Source organism: Spermophilus citellus (assembly GCF_964194105.1).
Source record: "Spermophilus citellus genome assembly, chromosome: 18".
NCBI classification, from domain to species: Eukaryota; Metazoa; Chordata; class Mammalia; order Rodentia; family Sciuridae; genus Spermophilus; species Spermophilus citellus.
The window spans coordinates 13914801-13937915 of record NC_138200.1 but is presented as its reverse complement, the minus strand read 5'-3'; the positions used below and the strand labels follow the sequence as shown (position 1 = coordinate 13937915).

Sequence of the window (23115 nt, the reverse complement as noted above, 5' to 3'; positions counted from 1 at the left end):
TGAGACCATCTCCATCTGTGATTTGGGCCCTTTATTGACCAAGGTGGGGAAAGAGATGTGAGGGCCAGGGAGGCCAGTGGGACAGAATCTGACTTCAGCGTGCCATCAGGTGGAGCTGGAAGGTTGGGGGGACGTTGCCCAGGCCAGTGCACTGTGGGGTGAGGTTTATGTTGCTGGGGCTCTCCACAGGGAGCAGGCAGAACCTCTGCAGGATTGCCGTAAGGAAGAGGAAGATCTCTGAGCGGGCAAGGCCTGCGCCCAGGCACATGCGCTTTCCTAGGGACATGGGTGCATGGTGAGCATCTCATGCTTCCGAGAGCCTGTGAAGGCTTGTCGCCTCCTGGCCCAGACCCACTCAGACCTGGAGCAAAAGGCATGAAGGCTTCATTGCTCTGGAACTCTCCCTTTTCATCCAGGAAATTGTTGGGGTTGAAACAGTCAGGGTCCTTGAATTGGGTGGAGTCCCGGTGGGCAGAAACAAGCAAGGGAATCACCATGGTGCCCTAGGGGGTACACACGGCTCAGGTTACCAGCAGAATTAGCCACTGCCCTTGCCTCATCCTTTTGCACTCTGCCCCTACTGGGGATGGAACCTAGAGCCTCATGCATGTTAGGCACATGTTCTACCACAGCTGTATACGTCCCCAGTCCACAAAAGACCCCTTTATTTTTTAGAGATGGGGGGTCTCCCTGTGTTACCAAGGCTGGCTTCAGATCCCACCTTAGCCTCCAGATTATCTGGGACTATAGGTACAGGTCATCATGCCTGTCCTAAGGCTGGTTTTAAAAACCCCACTGGGGAGCTGGATGTGGTTCTGTGGTAGAGCAATTGTCTGGTGTGCGAGAGTCCCTGAGTTCGTTCAGTCCCAGCACCAGCCCCATGAAAACAAGTATGTGGGAAAGTTGTCTTTTTTTTTCTCCTTTTTGGTGTGTCATTTGGCACTACCCTCTGAAAACAGTCACTCCCACAATAGGACAGGTGCTTACCCTGCCCAGTCCTGTACAGAATCCCCAGGCTCTGTGCTCACCTTGGGCAGAAAGTGGCTCCGGAGGTGGGTGTCCCGAGTGAGGGCACGAGGCAGCCCCAGGGGCAGCACGCTAATGAAGCGCTGAATCTCATGCAGCACTGCGTTGGTGTAGGGCAGATGCACCCGGTCCTCCAGGCGGGGGGCACGGGCCCGACCTACCACGGCATCCAGCTCCGCCTGCACTTTGGCTGGACAGATGTTTGTGAGACACGCTATCCAGACCCAGAGTCAAACCCCCCCCTCCCAGCTTCTCATATTGGGTATCTACAGCTCACAGACCTGCCACCTCTGGGTACTTGAGCAGAATGAGGAGCCCATAGCGCAGGGTGGTGCTAGTGGTCTCCGTGCCACCAAAGAAAAGGTTGTGTGTGGTCATCACCAGGGTTTCCTCCTGGAAATGACTTTCTGGGTCCTGCTGTTCCTGTGGGCACAGATGAGTGCTGTCATGTGTCAGATATCTGCTGGAGGGCCCTGTGGGTAGGGTTTAGGATAGCTGGGGCCAGCACCTTATCCATCTGATCAAGGAAGCAATCAATGAAGTCCCGGGGCTCCCCAAACTGTCTTGTCTCCTGATGCTGCTGGATTTGCTCAGAAATGAAGACTCGAAGCTCTTCAAAGTTTCGGAAGATTTGATGATGGGGGCCAGGAAGCCAGTCCAGGAGGGAGGGGAAAATGTTGTACATCTGGGGAGACAGGGCTCAATAGGGCTTTGGACAAGGCCACTAGGCTTTCGTTTCCCTTGAGGGGAGATTGGACCAGGACTTTGATGTTAGTAGGTTTCTAGAACTCTTCCAAGAATCTAAGACTCCCATTCTAATGATCCATTGTAGGTAGGGCTATGTGCATACTCTCTCACCTCACCCCATCTGGAACTCATGATTCGAAAATTGTCATGGAAGAGCTCCAGGAGCCTCAGGAACTCTGGATCCCCATAGCCATAGCGCTTTCCGAAGACAACGGAACAGATAACGTTGGATACAGCATTATCCAGTAGCTGGCGGGGGTCGAACGGGGTTCCTGGAGTTGGATGGGAAGAACCATGGGTAATAACTCTGGTGCAGCCACCAGCTAGCTCCTTGGGCCTACAGGAGCTCCTTGAACTTGCTCTACCCAAACCTTTTCTTAGCCTTCTTGGCAGTCCATTGGCCACCCCCATTCCCAGGCCCTTCTGCTTTTCCTGTCAGGCCCCACCAATGGTAGCTTGAAATTCTCCAAGCAGACAAGCTGCCTCCTCCAGGATGTGCTCCTCAATGGATCGTGTACCCATCCCAAACTCCTTGAGCGCTCCAAGTGCAAAATTGCGCAGTGTTCGCCAGCGTGGTCCGTTGGAAAACGCTATGCCTAAGGTGAAGACAGAAAAGGGGGAGTGGCTGGGCATGATGCAGTTTGTAATCCCAAAGACTCAGAAAACTGAAGCAGGAGGATCACAGTTTCGAGACCAGCCTGAGCAACTTATTGAGAACCTTATTCAAAATTTAAAAAAGGGATGGGGATGAAGCTCAGTGGTAGAGTGCCCCTTGCGTTCAATCTCCAGTACTACAAAAAAGGGGAGTGGGGATGGTGGTGGTGGCCATGCTCCATCTAGGCGCGCCCTGTCACTAGCTACTAGGTCCCTTTTGGGGCCTCCAACTCGAGGATAATCCTACTTCCTCAAAATACTTCATGGTTCTCCCACTCCTCCCTATATTGGAATTGAACCCAGAGCCTCATGTATTTGACTTCCCGCCTTGGCCTCCCGAGTGGCTGGGATTCCAGGCTAGCGTGGCAGCGCTGATTAAAAAAAAAAAAAAAAAAAAATATATATATATATATATATATATATATATATATATATATATCTTTATTTAGTTTTATGTGGTGCTGAGGATCGAATCCAGTGCCTCGCATGTGTGATGAAAACTCTCTGCCACTGAGCCACAACCCCAGCCCGCAGCACCGATTTTTGTGGTGCTAGGTATGGAACCCAAGGCCTCACAGACACTAGAAGAGCGCTCTACACTGAGCTACACCGCCAGGTCTTGCTTTGATTCTGTATCAGACCACTCAGTTGTCAACCTTATGGGCCCTATTTACATATTGATCCCACCTGGATCCTTGATCTGGGTTTGCTCTTTTAAATTTTATCTAGTGGGGCTGGGGATGTGGCTCAAGCGGTAGCACGCTCAGCACCACATACAAACAAAGATGTTGTGTCTGCCGAAAAATTAAAAACTAAATAAAATTCTCTCTCTCTCTAAAAAAAGAAAGAAAGAAAGGAAGGAAGGAAGGAAGGAAGGAAGGATAGGATTTGAACAAAAGTCCTGGAGAGAGGCCTGGGAATGTAGTTTTTTTCTTTTTTTAATAAATAAATAAATAAATAAATTTTGACTCGTTGCCTCTTCTCTCCCATTGGCATGAGGAACCTAGATCGGGCCCCTGCGTGTGCCCCACCCTGTCTGCACTGTTGTGGTTACCATCATTCTCTATTGGCCCCCGCCCCAATTGCCCGGTTCCATCCTTTATCCACCCAAACTGGCTGGTCCAGGTCTTTACTTCTACCCCTTGGGCCTCACCGTTTCCGCGTGTGAAGCGTTGGAAGACCGGCATGGCTCCTCGGCCAGAGAAGGTATCCGCCTGTAGCACCAATGCATCCCGCAGCGCTTCATAGCCACACAGCACCACGGCAGGGCGCGGGCCCAGCCACACAGTGAACACTGGACCCCAGCTGCGGGAGAGCTGCGGGGAATCAGTGCTCAGCGAGACCTGCTCCAGGCTCCTGATCCTCCCCCTCCACCAAGACCCCAGAGCCCCCATCTCTCTCTCTCAGACCCAGAAGTCCCCATTTCAGCCCCTCATTCCGCGGGTCGAGGAGTTCAGCTCCCTAGCTCCCAACTTCCTCCTCCCTCGGATCCAAGAGTCCAGGTCCCCAACGCTTCAGCTGTCTTCATTCAGCCAACCAGGAGTTGTAACCCTCAATCCCACCTCCAAGAATCCAGAATTCTGTTTCACCACCCGCCGTCGGGCTACCTTCAGGAGCGCACGGTCCAGGCCTCCGGACTCCAGCTGCAACAAGTTCCCCAGCAATCCCAGCGGCCTGGGCCCGGGGGGTAAGCACCTCCCTATTTGAACTCGGTGGACGCCCCAACCCCACCAGGCCAGCGCCAGCACCAGGAGTGATAAGAGCAACGTTGCGACTCCAGTGATCAGCATGCCTGAGACCTTTGCCGCCGGCACCTGCCTCAGATCCTTCGCTGCTATTAGGTTGACTCGCTATTAGGTTGATTGGCGGTGGGAGGGTCAAGTGTCTGCTGAGAGACAATCCCAGAAAAAACGGAATTAGGACTTGGGACAGGCTGTTCCAGAATGTGGCCCACCTTCCCACCCCTCCTGGTCTTGCCAGATCCAGCCTTCCTTTCTGGCACAGGGCCCAGACCTGGGTGGAGTAAAATGGGCAAGCCTGCAGAGGCTGAGCCCTGGAGTTTTTTCTGGGATTGTCTCTCAGCAGCTGCTCTTTCTAAAGATTTTCCAAGTCTTTAGATCCCCAGTCTCCACTCCACTTCCACCCCCAGCCCTAGATATAGCTCTTCTGTGTCCTGGCTCCTGCTGATATGTGTCTCTTTGACTTTTTTTTTTTTTTTTTTTTTTAATGCGGTGCTGGGGATTGAACCCACGGCCTCATGTATAGGAGGCAAGCACTTGTACAACTGAGCCACACCCCTGCTTCCCCATTTAATGTCAGTCTGCCATTCTCATTCAAAACAACTGACCAAGTGCACCCTCTTGAGCCCCTGTCACCTTTGGGTCCATCTTACTTGGCCTGTAGATGTGTACTCCTCAATCCCCTGACCACCTCTGGACCAGTGTCCCAAATGCTGTACACGGTACCTCTTGTTGCTAAATACACTCTTGAATCCAAAATATGTCTCTAAAACCATTCTTGGCCATGTGTCCCTTGACCTGACACTCCTTTACCTTGTGCCTGTGATTTTCAAGGACTTACTCTTGAGCCTTTGTCGCTTCCATAGCTCTTGGAACCCAGTATGTTGCACCGGTCTCCTTTGCATTTGACTCCTCCTGCCGCGTCCGGCAAAATGGACCGAGTCCGGCGGGAGACGTCGGGATTAAAAGAGTTCACAGGACACCAAGGTTCTTCATCCAGGGGGAGACTGACTTTATTATCTCAGCTCATCCTTATATATTTCTTGCAGATAGAATGGAAAGTTACTGGTAGGCGAGAGCAAGGACGGAGGGGGACAAGTGGTTCTTGTCGACTCATACTAAGCCTTCAACCAGGAACCTTATCAGACCCAAGCAGGTCAGGACGTTCCCACATGACTGTTATAGGCTGAATATGAAAACAGAAACCACAAATCTTTCAAGGCCTTGGGAGCTGGCCTCTTTGGCGTGCACACAAGAAACCAGGGCCGGTACCAAGCCCCGGGGGCCAGGGGGAATCCGAGCCAGCACCTCCAACCTCATGGTGCCCATTAGCCTGGAACTTCTGTGCCTATCATTGTGACTTCTGGGTGCCTTTTCATATGGCGACCCCTTGGTACCCCTACCTATGTCCTGCTCAATATTCCTGCCATCGTGATTCTCAAAGCTCTGGCCCACAAATGTCCTGTGATACTGCTGCTGTGCTCCTTGGTGTCCAGTCCCCCAAATCCCTCAGTAGACATCACTGTTTGAGGTCAGACCATGACAGAAGGCAAACTGAACCTACATCTTCCCCTATGCTTGGGTGGCACAGGCTGGAGGGGTCTGACTCCAGCCTGACGAGTCAGGGAGTCAGGGGTGGAAGTGGGGGTTGAATTAGGACTTGGGACAGGCTGTTCCAGAATATGGCCCACCTTCCCACCCCTCCTTGTCTTGTCAGATCCAGCCTTCCTGCCTGGCACAGGGCCCAGACCTGGGTGGAGTTAAATGGGGGAAGTCTGCAGAGGCTGAGCCTGGAGTTTTTTTCTGGGATTGTCTCTCAGCATCTCTATTTTTGTTTCATTTCTCAGTATCTCCCTCAGTTTGTCTGTTCCCCTGTTCATCTGTGACTCTTTCTGCCTCTATCTCCCTCTCTGTCCCTGCTCATCTCATCTCTATTTATGTCTGTGAGCTCTCTCTCTTTCCAGTGTTTGTCTCTCTCTCTCTCTGTAGCTCTCTGTCTCTACCTCTGCGGGGTCTTCCTACCTGGCAGGGGCTGAGGGGCAGGACCCCTTCTCAGAGGTGCTAACTCCACTAATGGCTGGGGTGCATCTGCATGCAGTAAAGTCCATGATGGGTCCTCTGTGTTAGGGTCAGAGCCTTTTCTCTACCCTCTTGATTTTCTTCCAATTCTGTAGGGTTGCTCCTGGAATCCCAGCTCTTTAAGAGAGGGATTCCGTCTTGTTCACTTCTGTGCCCTAAAATAGTGCTCAGAACATACTAGGTGCCCTGGAAATGTGTTGAATGAAGATTCTCTTAATTTCTGTTTTAGAATTTCTTGTCCTCCCTCTCCCTGGGTATCTGACTCTCTTTCTGCTTAGTGCCTCTCTTTGTCTTCCTCTCACTTTCTCTGTCTCACTCCCAGTCTTTGTTTCTCAGGGTTTTTCTCCATCTTTTCAGTAACTCCATGTGTTTCTCTTTGCTGGTTCTCCATCTTCGGGAGAGATCTGACTCTCTCCATCTTTCCCTGTGTTTTTGTCCCTGGTTGGGCCCTGGGGCAGGCTCTATGGTTCACCTGTGTGGATTAAAGGGCTGATGTCACATGTGGGTCTATGATGTGTTCAGCACAACCTGTCTCAACTTCTGGATGACCTCTGATTGTAAGATCTTTCTTTTTTCCAGTAGTGGGGATTAAAACCAGGGCCCTGTACACACTAGGAAAGCACTCTCACCTCTGAATGACTTTTGGGGAAATATCATTCAGAGTAGGGCCTCCTAGATTCTGTCTTCATCTGGCTCAATGCAGTTTGTGATGCAAGAAAAACTTTAATTCAGCTTAAATAGGTTTGACTATTATAAAGATAATTTTCTTTTTTTTTTAAAGAGAGAGTGAGAGAGGAGAGAGAGAGAGAGAGAATTTTTAATATTTATTTTTTAGTTCTCGGCGGACACAACATCTTTGTTGGTATGTGATGCTGAGGATCGAACCCGGGCCGCACGAATGCCAGGCGAGCGCACTACCGCTTGAGCCACATCCCCAGCCCTAAAGATAATTTTCCAGGAAATGATACAAAAAGCCCAGAAAGGGCACATCACAGAACAAATTCTTTGGGTCCAAGACATACAATTCCCATCCCTAATGTCTTTCTTTGTGTGCAGGTCGGTTTAAAATAAGAAAAGTGAGTTACTGGCAGGTAAGTAGGCCCAGGGAACAGTGAAGAGAATGTGGCAGCCAGACAGAGGGTGACAGAGAGGGAACAACAAACCAACAGTGAAAGAAAACTGGCACAGGGCTGATCACACAGACACTCACCAAGGACAGAGGCAGAAGCAGATTTATTGTGGGGCCCCTGACAAGCTGCTTGGCCAGAGAGAGAAAGAGCAGCAACAACTCCCTCTTGAGGATTACCTTTTATAGATCAGAATTATGGCCGCCCCTTAGGGGCCGGTTTAGCCCTTGCGACTGGCATAGCAAGCATCACCTGATTTTGCGGAAGGCAAGTTACTGTTTCTTGGGAACAGAGATGGGCAAATATTTATCTCTCAAGGAGAGGACAGAGACCAGCAAGTCTTTATCTCTCAAGGAGACAATAGAGACCGGCAAGTTTCTATTCCTTGAGACTAAGAACAGTATTCATAAAGTCGGGGTGGGGAAAGGAAGTTGGCTGTGGTTATGCCAACAAACCGAGCAACTCGTGGGCGCGGGCCTGGCGCTTACAGGCTAATCGTGAAGGGCCTAGACGTCAGCGCTCCAGCAGGCGGAGCTGGAAAGGCCGTGGCAAATTACCCAGACCTGACCCCAACGGGGTCAGGTCGATGTCCTCGGGTTCCCCCAGCGGCTGCAACGAGAAGCTCTGTAGGATGGCGGTGAGGTAGAGGAAGAGCTCCATGCGTGCCAGCGATTCGCCAAGACACAGTCGGCGCCCTGGGAAGGGTGGGGAAGGAGCAGTGAGATAAAGGGGGCGAGGGGCTGCGCCCCCAATTTTTTGAGGAAAACATGAGGACATGAAGATAATGACTGGGGACATCAAAGACCTATGCAGCTAAAAGTTTGGGAAGGATGCCTTAAGTAAACTTCAGAACAGAATGAGTCAGCCAATGCAAGTGCAGCCTCCTGAGTTCAGATCCTGCTCTGTTAAGGCTGGTCTTGTGCTCTTGGAATGCCGAAATTTCTGGGTATTTGAAATGGGGATGATACTTGTAGCTTAGGAGGTTGTTGTGAAAGGTAAGTATAGGTATAGCAGTGAGAACATAATGCTCAATGTAAACAAAACCAAAAGCAAGCAAACAAAAACCCTTAATGTAACTCTAATCATGTACCATGCGCTCTCCAAGCTTTATACTATTCTTAATTAACTTAATCCTCCCAACAACTCCAAGGTGTGGGGAGCCATTCTGACACGTGATTGGGTGACTCCTGTTAAGGGCCTGAGGCGCTCTGGCTGTGTCGGAGCTATCCCGACCCTTTCCTGATGAGAGAGCCCATCCGTGTGGGGGTGTGCGTGACCACTGACCCTGGAGACCCAATCACTGACCCTGACCTTGGAGTGCAGCCCCCCCTCAACCTTCATTGGATGGAATTCTCCCCTGAATCTCTTGTCCCCCAAATAAAAGGCTACTCCCCGGCGTGTTCGCTCTCTCTCTCTCCTGCTAGCCCAGAGTAATCCTCGCTGCCCTGCTGGGCGGCTGGAGGCGGGAACCAGGGAGGCGAGCTGTCTCGGACCTAGCAATGTAAAATAAGGTACTGGTTTGTGTGTTTTATTTTGATCTCTTCTAACTAACTTAATGCCAGAACCTCATTAATGAAACCACTGCGCAGGCCGCGTGGTAGACCAAGGGGTGGGTCTTAATATTATCTGCATTTTATAGAAGTGGAAATTGAGGGGCTGGGGATATAGCTTAGTTGGTAGAGTGCTTGCCTTGCATGCACAAGGCCCTGGGTTCAATCCCCAGCATCAAAAGAATAAAAAAGGGAAACTTGAAAATTGAGGCAAAGAAGTTCATAACATAACCAAGGTCACACAGCTAGGAGGTGACTGGAGCTGGGGTGCAAACCCTGTGCAATCTGGCTGCAGAATTCAGTCATTACCCTTACAACTATTCTCAGAGGCAGCATCTGGCACACAGTAGGCACTGTGGTAATTTATCTATTATGACCCTCCTCCCGTTTTTCCTGTTACTGAGTAAAGGAGTGCCCCCCCCTCCCCTCCCCACCCAAGCAGGGTAACGAAAAACTGGAACCATTTCAACCGCGCCACCTAGTGGAAAGTCTGACAAATGACCACTCCCAAATTAAATTAATAATCTCCCCACCTCCCGCAACAAAGAGAATGTTTATCTGCCTATAGACGCGGAGTGGTTTTTTTTTTTTTTTTTTTTTTTTTTTGGTGCTGGGGATTGAACCCATGTTGTGCATGTGAGGCAAGCAATCTACCAACTGAGCTATAGCCCCAGCCCCAGAAGCAGAGTTAAGGGAAGGAATAAGTATGTCTGTGCAGCCAAGTCTGAGGATGGGGTGGATAAAGAAGTGAGAGGCTTTGAAGAGCTTAATTAGGACTAGGGTTTAAAAGACTGTGGCCCTCACCAGCTGAAAAGGGCATGAAGGCAGGGCTCTTCTTGAAAGACTGATTGGCATCTAGGAAATGTTCGGGATTGAATTCCTGGGGTTTCAGGAACTGGCTGGGGTCATAGTGCACCGTGTTAAGGAGGGTGATGATATCTGTGCCCTGTGTGGGGAAAGGAGAAAGCGGAGTTAGTGGTATAAAAGAGCTGAGAGGTTTCCAAATTAGAGGTCCTGGGGACTGGAAAAAGGGGTGGAAGAGGGCATAGGACCCCATCTGGGGTTTTCAGTGATGTCTGCCAGAGGCTGTGTTGCTGGGGTCTGAGAAAGGAAGGAGCATCCCACCCTCCCTCGCCCTCCTTGTGAAAGCAGATGAGGGATTTCTGGGAAGGCAAAACGTCTCAGAGGGCAGTATTTGGCTACAGGGGGGAACCTCGGGATGAAGCCCTATATTCTGGAGATTTTGGGGGGGACCTTTACCGGGGATTGAACTCAGGGGCACTAGGCCACTGAGCCACATCCCCAGCCCTATTTTGTAGTATATTTAGCGACAGGATCTCACTGAGTTGCTTAGCGTCTCGCAGCTGCTGAGGCTGGCTTTGAACTCGCGATCTTCCTGCCTCAGCCTCCCAAAACCGCTGGGATTACAGGCGTATGCCACCGCGCCCGGCAATACTTGGGAGATTCTTGAGATGGGTCTTGTGGTAGGGAAGGGGTGTGAGGTTCAGGAAGGGGTCTTGTCCGCTATGATATGCAATGGGGGGTGCCTGGGAAGGGGCTGAAGTCTGGATTTATAATCTCAAATATCTGTTGCTAGGGCTCGTGATGCCAGTTGCTAAGGCCTGGGGAGTTCCCTGCCAGGGACTAAGGTACCCCTTGCTGGTTGCAAGAATAAGATGCTTCTTCCTAGGTTGCCCAAGGTCCTTTGCCAGGTGCCCAGCACACCTCAGGTATCAGGAAGCCGCGGAAGGCCGTGTCCCGAATGACGCGGTGGGGCAAGTTCATTGGGATAACATCTGCGAAACGCTGCACCTCGTGTATCACCGCATCTGTGTACGGCATGGCTGCGCGGTCCTCCAGGGTGGGCAGCCGGGAGCGTCCCACCACGCGGTCAATCTCCTCCTGCACGCGGGCTGGAGGTGGAGAAGGAAGACAGCGGAGGGTATCGGTAGGCGAGACTCAGCTGGGAACTGGCGCGAGTCGGCTCCAATCCTCCCATCGCGAGCCCCGCCCACTGCCGAGGGGCGTGTAAAGATCAGCCAGATCTTCAGGGCTGGGGAGGGGGGGGCAAAACTTTGGTTTGGCGCAAGGGCTCCCGAGGGTGAGATTATGTGGTCAGGGCTTCAGGGATTCCAGTAGCTCAGGTCCCTGATGAGATTTCGGAAGAGGTGACAAGGACCTGGATGACTGATTGTTGGATTCCGTGGGCCATGGGCTGGAGATCAGGGGCGGGGACACATCATCCAGAGGAGGGGCTTGAGGAGGTGGAACGGCGGAAGGTGCTGTGTGGGCAGGTCAGTCTGTGTAGGAGGGGTTTGGGTCTTGGGCAAGCCAAGTGGCTGGAGCTTGGGGAGTGGCTCTGGGTGGGACTTCAAGGAAGAGCTCTGGGGCTGGATGCGAGCGGTGCAGGCAGGGTCATGACTATGCGGGAGGGATCTGGAGGAGGATTGGGCACGCTGTGTGGACCCTAAGGGGTATGTGGTTGGGGTCGAGCTATGTGTGAGTTTGGTTTTCCCACCTAGACTCTGACCGACCCTCTGGATCAGGCCGGTTGGCTCGACGGCGCGGTGTGGGCAGGTCTCAGGGCTAGGTAGCTGCGGGCGCACCTTGAATTTGGGGGTATTTCATGAGGGCGAGGAAGGCGTGGCGCAGCGTGGTGCCCACTGTCTCTGTGCCTCCGAAGATCAGGTTTTGTGTGGTCATCAACAGGGTGTCCATATGGAAGTGGCTCAGCGGGTTCTCTTTCTCCTACCCGGGTTGAGCGGTGGGGATATGAACCGGGACCAGATGCGTATTGTGGACTCAAAGTCCGAGCAACCCGTTCACCCCAGACTTGCGCAACTGATACTGGGTGCCAGTTCGGTCCCTCCTCTGTTTAACTTCCTTTCCTCAGGGGAGCTGGGGAGCGTGGAATGGCGGGGTAGGGAAAAATCTCTGCCGCAGGGCGGACAAATAACATTTTAGCACTTTAACAATCACTACAAGAGCTGATAATTGGTGGTGGCTCCGGGCAACAACCCTGAGCACCCAGGTTCCCCAGCTTCTCCCGGAGAAACTCCCCCAGTCCTGCCCAATCTGGGATCTCTGTGAGTTTGAGACAGGAGCAGCAGGAGGCATTCAGGTCAGGCCAGAGGTGGAATTTCCGGGCAGAGTTTACCTGTGCTATTTTGGTGAGGAAGCAATCTATGAAGTCCCGGGGAGAGTTGGGGTCTAGGGTGGCCTGGTGTTCGCGGACGCTGCAGGAGATGAGATCTCTCAGGTTCCCGAAGTTCTGGAAGATGCGTTGGTGCGGCCCAGGCACCCAGTCCAGGAGGCTCGGGAAGAGGTTGTACAGCTGGAGAGCGGGCAGAGTTGGAGGGGCTTGGAAGAGCAGGCAGGGTATGTGTTCGGGGCTAAGTAGGGTAAGGCACGTGAATTCGGTAGGCAAGGACGGGGCATTGAAGGGCAATCGAGTTCTGGAGAGGCTGGAGGGGAGTGGGACGCAGGGGCAGGGGAAGGGGGCTGGGTGCCTTCTTGAATCGTGTAACTCGGAGGCAGGGTCAGAAGGAAAACGCATGACCAGTCAGGGCCTACTGACGTCTTATCCCCAGGTACCCCTAAACCCTGTGGACCACGCCTCCTCCCGCCCCCCCCCCCCCCACTCTGTTTCCCGCAGGACTCAGTCTTGCTGACCTCGCCCCAGGGGCTGCTCATGATTTGAAAGTTGTCGTTGATGACGTGGATGATGGTGAGCAGACGCTCATCGTTGTAGTCGAAACGTTTGCCGAAGATCACCGAACAGATAATGTTGGACACTGAGCGGCTCAGCATAAACAGGGGGTTGAAGGGCTCACCTGAGGTCGAGGGGTGGAATGGGTCAGGGGCCCAGCTCTGGGGACTCAAACGCACCAGACTATGGTGCGGCAGACACAGCTCTAATTTGCACAGCATCTGACCCAACCATGATACCGTCTTGCAGCCTAACACCTCAAGTACTTCATAATGCAACAGCTAGCATAGAACCCACAACATCCTGCAGTTCCGCATCCACTTCAATACTCAGCAACAGAACAGGCTATTCCCGGTGACAGTATACCACACACACAATACAGCACAGTGCAATCATCAGGCATCACAGAAAACATAGACACTGCCATAAAACACCCAGTAAATACAACCACAATACATGCCAACACACACAACTACACATAGCGATTTAGAAACTACATACAGCCCACTCAGAAACATTCCAAGACATGGTAACAATATACTTAAACACATAATACCAGCTCACAGCTAAATCTTCCTTTGACACAATGCACAACAATAAAACACAGCAACCCAGCAGACAGTAGAGAACACAGGATGTGACATCACAACACACATAACCAGGCAACCGAAGAGATGACACACCATGCACACCAACACGACATCTTTGGCAGCACAGCAGATAATATTGCAATACCACATATCAATCATGGCGTGATAACACTACAATCTTATCCAGAAATAACCCAAAGAATCACACCTAACACCCCACAATCCAACAACCAGACTACAGAAAACATTATACAAGCAGCACATTTCAACAAAGCAGCCAAGACACAATAGGACAGGCCAGAAAACCAGGGCTGGGATTAGATAGACTTAGTTTGAAACTGGCTTCTTAGTCTTTTTGTGACCTGGGCCAACTGATTCCTGTTTCTGAGCCTCAATTTTCACATCTATACAATGGGCTCAATGACAGTCCTGATGGGGTTGTTATAAGTTAGTGGCTGGGAAGTCCTTAGTTAAGGTCTGGCCCATTATGAGGCTGTTACAAACTGTGGTGCTATGATGGATTGACTAATGACCACCCCAAAGATGTCCACATTCCTGTTCCTAGAATCTGTGAATGGAAATTTACTTTACTTGGGGAAAAAAAAGACTTTTTTTTTTTTTTTTTTTGTACTGGGAATTGAATCCAGGGCAGTTTATTACTGAGCCAAATCCCAGCCCTTTTAATTTTGAGACAGAGCCTTGCTAAGTTGCAGAGGCTGACCTGACTCAGCCACCCAAGTCACTTGGATTACAGGTGTGCACCACTGCACCATAAATTAAGGATTTTGCAGCCATAAATTAAGGATTTTTTTTTTTTTAGAGAGAGAGAGAATTTTTTAATATTTATTTTTTAGTTCTCGGCGGACACAACATCTTTGTATGTGGTGCTGAGGATCGAACCCGGGCCGCACGCATGCCAGGCGAGCGCACCACCGCTTGAGCCACACCCCCAGCCCAAATTAAGGATTTTGAGATGAGAAGATGACTCTGGATTGCCCAGGTGGGCCCAATGTTATTATCAGGCTCCTTAGAAGAGGAAAGTAGGTGCATCTAAATAAATAAGGGTTATGTAATAAGAGAGAGATTGGAAGCTGCTACTACCTTTTATGGCTTTGAATATAGAGGAAGGTCCTAGTAATGCAGAAACTAGAAAAGGTCAGGACATGAATGCTATCCAAAACCTTCTCAAGGAGTGCAGCCCTGCTGACCCACTGTCTACTTCAGACCTACAGAAATATAAGAGAATGAATATGTATTGTTTCAAGCCACTACATTTGTGGCAATTTTTTACAGCAGCAATAAGAAATTAATATGGAGCTGAGCATGGGTGGCCCACCCAATATTTCTAGCAACTCAGGAGGCTGAGACAGGAGGATCATGAGTTCAAAGCCAGCCTTAGCAATTTAGTGAGTCCCTAAGCAACTTAGCAAGACCCTGTCTCTAAATAAAATATAAAAAAGGTCTGGGAATGTGACTCAGTGGTTAAGTGCCCCTAGGTCAAGCCCTGATACCAAAAAAAAAAAAAAAAGAAGAGAGAAATTAATATGTCCTTAGCTAAAGTTCTAGCCTGGAGCAGGAGGAGAGAGGAGGACAAGACAGGGCAGAAGAGAAGGTAGACATGAGCAAAGCAGGATATTTGTGTGCACAGAAATGTCACAGTGGAACCCATCAAGATGTACAATGAGTGTGTTAATAATTATAATAAAATAAATTAATAAGGCAACTATTGTGATTTCACTTACATTGTATCATTTAATTCCTTAACTATCACCTGCCACATTATTATTTTTGCCCAAAGCCAGTAAGACTTGGAAATCAGGGTAGAGGGCTATTTAGCAATCTGTGCCTCAGTTTTCTCTCCTGCAAAATGGGGCTGATTACAGGACCTGCTTCCTAAGTTTGACTGATTTTTTTTTTTTTTACTGAGGATTGACCCTCGTAATATTTTACCTCTGAACTATATTTCCAGCCCTTTAAATTAAAAAAAGTTTTGGCACTAGGGATTGAACCCAGGGACACTTATCACTGAGCTAAGTCCCTGGCCTTTTTTTTTTTTTTTTTTTTTGTATTTTTTATTTTCAGGGACGTTCTTACTAAATTGCTTAGGACCTTGATAAAGTTGCTGAGGCTGGCCTTGAACTTGTGATTCTCTTGGCTCAGCCTCCCAAGTCTCTGGGGATACAGGTGTGCAACACTGCACTTGGCTTTTAAAAAGTTTTGAGACAGAGCCTCACTGGATTGTGCAGGCTGGTCTTGAACTTGAAATCCTCCTGTCTCAGCCTCCCTCACAAGAAACTGGGATTACATTTGTGAATATTGCACTTGGCCCCTTGACTGATTTTTCAAAGAGATAGTCAAAGTTCTTGCAAAAGTCCTGGCATATGGTGGGCATTGTGTTAGTGTTGGTTATTTATGTTATTTTATTTATTTATGTATCTTTTTGTGGTGCCGGGATCAACCCAGGACATGCTTGACAAGTGTGCTATGGCATCTCCAGATCTCTGTTTTTTTTTTTTTTTTTTTTTTTTTTTCAGTAACTTTGTTTCATAGGTCAGAGGCATCAGCCTGGGTTTCTATCCCAACTCACTCTCTGGGCATGTGACTTAACCTTTCTGGGCCTCTTCTTCACTTGGAATAACACTGATTTTGTATGGTTGCTGGTGGGTGAAGCACAGAAAGAGTTATCACAATGCTTGGTATCCAGTAAGCACTCAATAAATGACATTAGTTTATTGAATATGGACTCAAGTGTCAGACATAGATTTAAATTCTGACTCCTCGGCTTACTGGCTTGGTTACTCCAAGGTACTTGCTTAACCGCTCTGTGCCTCTATTTCCTCATATGCAAAATGGATTATTCTAAAGCTTATGGGGCTCATGTGTCAAAATGTGCTAGCATACAGCTCTGTAGGTGAGTTCTTAAGAATGTCATCATCAGCTGGGTATGGTGGTGCACTCCCAGCAGCTCAGGAGGCTGAGGAAGGGGGATTGCACTCAAACCAGCCTCAGCAAAAGTGAGGCATAAAGCAACTCAGTGAGACCCTGTCTTTAAATTACATAAAATACAAAAAAGGGCTGGGGATGTGGCTCAGTGGCCTGAGTTCAATCCATGGTACCCATCTCCCCCCAAAATGAATGTCTACCAGGATTATACAAACCGGGCTCAGGAATACCATCATACCTAGAGGAACACAGAGCCACAAGCAGACCCACCTCCAGTGGGCACCATGCTCATTGTGGGCCAAGTGAAGGAGCTCTGGGTTCACATCATGCTCTGGTACCTGGCGGCCCTGCCCACTCGTGTTGGATGGGAACTGGGAGTGCAGACTGCATTCAGGGACCCTGACCTTCAGTTTTCCGCAGTTCCTCCAGCAGGAAGCCGCCTTCCTCCAGGATCCGCTCCTCAATGCTCCTCTTCCCCATCCCGAAGTTCCGCAGAATCTGGACAGAGAACCTTCTCAGGACCTTCCATCGTTCGCCATTGGAGAAGGCGATGCCTGGGGAGAAGAGGAAGGGCCAGCTCCACTGGTAACTCATCTCCAAGACGACTGTCAGCAGACCCCTTCCTGATGTTTGGAATTTCCCCTGCCCCTTCCAGCCAGCCCTCCCTGACCCTTCAGGCTGGGTCAGGTGCCTCCCTTGAACTTCCATGGGCTCTGGGCTTGCCTCTCCATGGTCCTGATCTCTCTACCTCTGTTTCTCTCTTTAAGGGATCTGGTCCCTTTGGGGGACCAGTGACAGCACTGTCTGTTGATGAGGTCATCTTCTTCATTGAACTGGGAGGGAAGGATGAGGGCCCGTGTTAGTCAGCAGCGTGACCTTGACATTGCCCAGTGCAGATTCTGTTACATGGGTAGTGCTGGGATTGCTTATTGCTCATTGAATGTGCAAAAACGAGAGTTAAGCAAGAACAGTGAACCCTAGGGCACCAGGAACATCCCAGAATGAGCCTGAACTCTGGGTCCCTGCCCTGTTCTTGTAAGTCCTCTGGTCTTCCTAGAACACTCTACCCCTGGTCTTCTTCTGACTCTTCATCTTCATCGTTCGGATCTCAGGTTTTGGTTCCTTTCCTCCAGGAAGCCTTCCCTGGCTCCTCTCTCCCTGGTCAGATCAGGTACTTACTTCTGGCCTCCCCAGCTCCCAGGCTGCCCTGATCCCTGCCCTGAGCACTCTGGGATGTCATAGTCTAGTGATGGCCTGTGTTGCCTACTGGTCTGGAAGCTGCAAGAGGATAAGGACTTGGATTTTTTTCCTCTTTATCTCTGATTTCTCGTACATACTAGAGAACTAGATGTAAAGAAGAAAGAGAGAGGGACTAGGGCTGGGGATCAGGGGAAATGCTCTTGCTCCGCATGAGTGAGGCACTGGGTTTGGTCCTCAGCACCACATAAAAATAAATAAATAAAAAAATAAAATCAAGGTATTGTGTCCTTGAATTTCACTTACAGTGTATCATTTAATTCTTTAACTATCACCTGCCACATTATTATAATTTTTACCCAAAGCCAGTAAGACTTGGAAATCAGAGTAGAGGGCTATTTAGCATTCTGTGCCTCGGTTTTCTCTCCTGCAAATGGGGCTGATTAAAAAAAATACAAATTTTTTAAAAAGTCTATCAAAAACTAAAAAAAAAAAAATTTAAAAAGGAGAGAAACCCTATAGTATATTTCTTTGCATTGTATTCATTGTCTCATTGATTCTTTGCAACAATCTTTTCTTTGTAGCCGACTGAGGGTCAGAGAAGGGAGGCCATTTGTCCAAGACTTGTACTCAACTAGTAAGTAGCAGAACCCTGATGTCCTGTTCTGTGCTGTGTATTGTCTGATTGCTTGTTGGCTATTTTTTAGTAACAAATGGTGTATGCATTCAGAAGTTTTCTGTACAGAAGCAGTAAGATGACTTTCTCAAGTGCCCTGTCTGCCACCTCCTTGCATCTGGTATACCTTGATATAATTTATAAGATCAAGCCCAGGCTGGGTGCAGTGGTGCACGCCTGGAATCCCAGTGGCTCAGGAGGCTAAGGCAGGAGAACTGCAGGTTTAAAGCCAGCCTCTGCAACTTAAGGAGGCTCTAAGCAACTTAGTGAGAACTTGTGTCAAAAGAAAAAATAAAAAGGGCTGGGGTTGTGGTTCAGTGGTTAACCTGGGTTCAATCCCTGGTTTAAAAAAAAAAAAAATCAAGCCCAGGGAAGGGGAATGAAGAGTATAAAGTGTATTTAATACATGGTAGTTGAACTTTATCAGAGCTCTCTGATTCCAAGTTTGGGTCATCTGGGATTCATCCTGTGTAGGGGGAGCTTTAGGCATTCTTTAGGGGGAGTGTAGTAGAGGATGCAAGCCTCCAGGACCCCTTCTCAATTGGAGAAGCTTCCCCCCTCATTTATAGTGCCTTGTTACATAGTTTCCTTTTTTGGGGGTGGAAACTTGGGGATTGAACTCAGGGGCACTCTACCACTGAGCCACATCCCCAGCCCTATTTTATATTTTATTTAGAGACAGGGTCTCACTGAGTTGTTCAGGGCCTCTCTAAATTGCTGAGGCTGGCTTTGAACTCATGATTCTCCTGCTAAACTGCTGGGATTACAGGTATGCACCACTGTGCCTGGCTAGTTTCCTTAAAAATTTTTTTTTTTCCTTACTGTTTTTGGTTCTGGGGATTGAATCTGGGGGTGCTTAACCACTGAGCAATATCCCCAACCCTTTTTGCTTTTTATTTTAAGACAAGATCTTGCTAAGTTGCTTGGGGCCTCACTAAGTTGCTGAGGCTGGCTTTGAATTTTTGATCTTCCTGTCTCAGCCTCCCGAGTCACTAGGATTATAGGTTGTATCACCATGCCCAGCACATAGAGATTTTTGTTTAAAAAGGAGATTGAAAACCATAAACATAGGTGATTTCAAAGCCTAAGGAGGGCAGAATATTGTCACAGGAGAGGTTTGGAGAAAATGGTGTAGGTTGCTGGTTGGGTGGGGACAGAGCTGGTCATGGGTTGGAATGAAGGTGACAATGGTATATGAGGGGAGATTATGAGACTGATGATAAATTGGGTTTGAGGCTGGTGATGGAGATGGAGTTGGGGGAAATGAGAAGGACCAGTAGATTAGTCATGAGTTAGAGCTTGGGGTCAGGTAGGTCTGTGATGGGGTTGGTTTTGGTGATGGTAGAGGGATGAAGGTTAAGAATGGAGACTGGGGATGGGGTTAATGGGGATTGGGACTGGGATAAATTGGATCCTGGGGACTGGGCCCAGATGACTTGGCTGCTTGACTGGTTGGAAACTAGGTGATGTGGTCTGAATAGAGGTAGGGATTTGGATGAGAATGGGGTTGGGTTAGATGAACATGGGCATTGGTATGGAGATATAATTCAAGATGGTGGAGGGATTTGGAGGTGGGGAAGGTGGGACAAACTTCACCCTAAAGAAGGACTGTCTGGCTCCATCCTACTTGGTGTCATCAGTGAGATCCGTGACCCTGAGTGTCACCAAGATTAGGATCAGAGTCGTGCACTCTTATTTCTTCCCTAAATGTGGAAGAGGTGGGAGGAGAGGAGGAGATGGGAAACAGGCTTACCATTGCCCTTAGTGAAGTTGAAAAAAACAGGGTATTCGCCTCGGCCGCTGAACTCCTCCCCTTGATCCACAAGGGCTTCCTTCACAGCTTCGTACCCGCTGAGGACTACCACCCTCCTGGGCCCCAGGTACACTGTGTATACGGAGCCATACTTCTTGCTCAGCTGGGGCAGAAAGCAGAGGTTATGGCAGGCTCTAGGCCATGGAACCCCCTCCGCCCACGGCAGGCCTCTGCACCTTGGTGAGGGAGGTCAACAAGTCTTGGGAGCGAAGCTGCAGCAGGTTTCCCAGGAGCGGGAGGGGTCTGGGTCCGGGGGGCAGTTTCCCTTTGCCTCTTGAGCTGTGGGTCAGGAAGAGGCAGACGAGAGCCAGGAGCAGGAGCAGGACGGCTGTGCTCATACTGTCCATGGTGAAGGCAGCCACGGATGTCCGGAGGGCAGGGCTAGGGAGAGAGTGGGGTCCCTTCACTCTTCATCTCCTTCTGGAATTTTCCTCCCCCAGATCCTGGAAATGGGGGCAAGTAGAGAAAAGACAGGAAGAAGAAAGAGAGCTATGGAGAGATGGAGGGATGAAGATGAAGGAGAAAGAAAGGGGATGAAGATGGGCATGGAGACACAAAATATACAGACAGACGACAGACAGACAATAGATAACAGATGGCAAGAGAAACAGAGACAGAGATAAGAGATATAGAGACAGAGACCGAGAGAGATACCGAGAGATACACACAGGTAGTGAGGGACACAGAAAAACAGAGAGTAATAGCTTTATATCCTTAGATGTCTATCTATCATCTATCTATTTATCAATCATCTATCTGTCAAGATTCTCTCACAGGAGACAGTGCTAATGATAGAGACACACAGAGACACAAATCAAGACACAGAGTCAGGCAGAGAGAACATCACAGACAGGGGCTGATGCAGACTAGAGAAAGAGGCAGAACTGGAGAGGCACAGAGAGATGAGGTGAAAAGACAGGGTTGTGCACTCACTGGCTGACACAGGTGGAGGCTGCAGGATAGAAACAGGAGGGAGGGAGGGGGCACTCAGAAGAGAGAGCAACAAGCACAGGGACACAACACACACACCCGTGGACTCCCTAGAGGTCCCAGTGTCCCCTACTCAGGGCCCTTTACCTGTTGTGGGACAGCTGAAGTGTGTTCTGGAGCTCTGGTTGTGCTTGGAGAAGCTGCTCTTAAGTTGCCTCTGTTCACACCCCTCCTTTGCTCCACCCCCTTCCCTGGTCCTCCGGGTGAGGTGGACCTTCCCATCTTTCCACCTTCCCACCTTCTCACTCTACCCTTCACGTGGCCCCTGGGCTCCCGGCCAGTGGATGGGGGCACCTTGGGAACCCTCCTCCTCCTGCCAGGGCCTCTGGCCTCAGGCTGACCTCAGCTTCCCTCATTGTGGCCTGAGGTGGTTGTTTGCCCTGGAATGGAACAAAGGTTCCCTTCTGGGGCCAGGAGGGATGGGGTGAGGCTGCAGGGCTTTGGCAAAATGATGGGCCTGAGTCCCTCTGGTATTTTGGGTGCTTGGTTCTGTTTCTCTGGGTTCAAGTCCAACTCTGGCACTGACTGGTGGTGAGACATTGGGCAAACACCTTACCTTCTCTGGAGTTTTCTCAGGTCTGGGGGTGGGGTCTATTTTTTATAGCTCTCTCCCCTCCCCCCCCCCAGTTCTCCATCTCTTAGGTTTTATCTCTGAGATGGTGTATGTCTCACTTTGCCATTGTCTCTAAGATCTCTGCCACCGTGTCTTTTTGTCTCAGTGTCTCGGTCTCTATTCCCTCTCCCTGTGTGCCTCTGGGTCCCTGTCTTCCCTTCTTTCTTTCTTACCTCATCTCTTTCTCGTTTAGTAAGTCCCTCTCCTGTCTCTCCCGTGGTGTCTTTCTCTCATGCTTCCGTGACTCAGACTGCAGCCAGGGTGACTGAAGCCAGGATGGAGTTGAAGGACAGTTAGAGGGATGGGCAGCTGGAAGCCACAGGGAGGGAGGCCTCAGACTTGAATGACTGGCCTCCCCCTTCTCTCCTCCAAGTTCATGTACTGTCTTCCTGCCCTTCTCAGCTCCCCTGAGCCATGTCTATTCTTGGCTCCTGTCTTAGAAACTGGCCCTCGTTACCCAACTTCTGTTCATGTCAGAAGGGCAGATTGTCAAAAGCAGAGCTGGGGTGGGGTGGGAGAAAGAGGCCAGGGGTCTGGGAGTCCTAGTGGAGGTGTGGGTGGCTCCCTCGGCCTCTGGGTGTGCACAGAATCTGCAGGATAGAAACAGGAGGGGTGGGGGAGGAAGTGCTAGGAGGGCCTGGGGAATTTGACACCCTGGTCCCAGGCACCTGGTGAGATGCTATGCGGGCAATGCTATTGTTCAAGTCCAGGACAGGCCGGTTAGGGCAGGTTCTGGGAGAGGCGTGAAGGCTTGGTTATGGAATTACACACCTTCAATTTCCCTTGGCATCACCTCTTACTTCTGAGAAGGGTGCAGGGCTGGATCTATTCCAGCCCCACGAACAGCTTTTCCCTGACCCTGGAGCTGGGCTGAGAGGTGCCTAATGAAACTGCCTCATTGGGGAAACCAGGAACTCACCAGAAGGAGATTTTTTGGGGGCTTTCAGTTCTTAGAGTCTGACTTGCTCCCTGCTACAGAGGGAATGGGGCCAAGGAGGAGTGTAATGCAGTTGACATCTGGGGCCTGATAATTCAAGTGGGAGGCTGTGCCCTGCAGGGTCGCGTGTTTAGCACCATCCCTGGCTTCCAGAAGCCCTTTCACCAACTCTCTCTCTCAAGCTGTGGCAATTAAAAATGGCTCCTGACATTATTGAATGTCCCTTTAGGGGAAAAAATTAACCCAGTTGAGAACCATTGTTATACTAGACCCAAACAAAGCAGACTCAAAGGTGGCTCTTTTTTTCCCCCAGAAGATTTTATCCATTTTAATTTTATTTTTGTGATTTATGAAGAGTACTTTATTTGGAAATACTTTTTTAAAAGTATATATTTTAGTTGTAGGTGGACACAAATCATTTATTTTATTTTTACATGGTGCTGAGGCTGGAACCCAGTGCGTAACATGTGCCAGGTGAGCGCTCCATCCTTGAGCTACAGCCCCACGCTCTTTATTTTTTTATTTTTTATTTTTTTATTTTTTTATTTTTTTTTATTTTTTTTAAGGAGAGAGAGAGAGAGAATTTTTAATATTTATTTTTTAGTTCTCGGCGGACACAACATCTTTGTTGGTATGTGGTGCTGAGGATCGAACCCGGGCTGCATGCATGCCAGGCGAGCGCGCTACCGCTTGAGCCACATCCCCAGCCCTTTATTTTTTATTTT

The 23115-nt window shown here is 49.6% G+C and overlaps 1 protein-coding gene across 1 annotated transcript; it reads right to left on the bottom strand.

The window, feature by feature from the left end:
- Positions 1-16: 16 nt before the first annotated feature.
- LOC308637402 (uncharacterized protein) lies at positions 17-20212 on the bottom strand. Its single transcript, XM_081273705.1, has 19 exons — positions 20027-20212; positions 19791-19953; positions 16569-16718; positions 12595-12755; positions 12080-12256; positions 11529-11670; positions 10648-10835; positions 9727-9868; positions 7891-8067; positions 4382-4440; positions 4035-4277; positions 3581-3743; positions 2220-2369; positions 1885-2045; positions 1535-1711; positions 1308-1449; positions 1029-1216; positions 362-503; positions 17-276 (listed from the first exon to the last, which is right to left on the bottom strand). The coding sequence occupies exons 1-19, from the start codon at positions 20195-20197 to the stop codon at positions 95-97; spliced, it is 3078 nt and encodes a 1025-aa protein (XP_081129831.1). The 5' UTR covers positions 20198-20212; the 3' UTR covers positions 17-94.
- Between the last annotated feature and the right edge of the window lie 2903 nt (positions 20213-23115).

Coding starts and splice junctions, on each gene's coding strand:
- LOC308637402 (XM_081273705.1), bottom strand. CDS start 20,197: ATGGACAGTATGAGCACAGCCGTCCTGCTCCTGCTCCTGGCTCTCGTC. Junction 12,756..16,568: donor GGAACTGCGGAAAACTGAAG/GTCAGGGTCCCT, acceptor CCTCGACCTCAG/GTGAGCCCTTCAACCCCCTG. Junction 10,836..11,528: donor GAAATACCCCCAAATTCAAG/GTGCGCCCGCAG, acceptor CTCCACCTCCAG/CCCGCGTGCAGGAGGAGATT.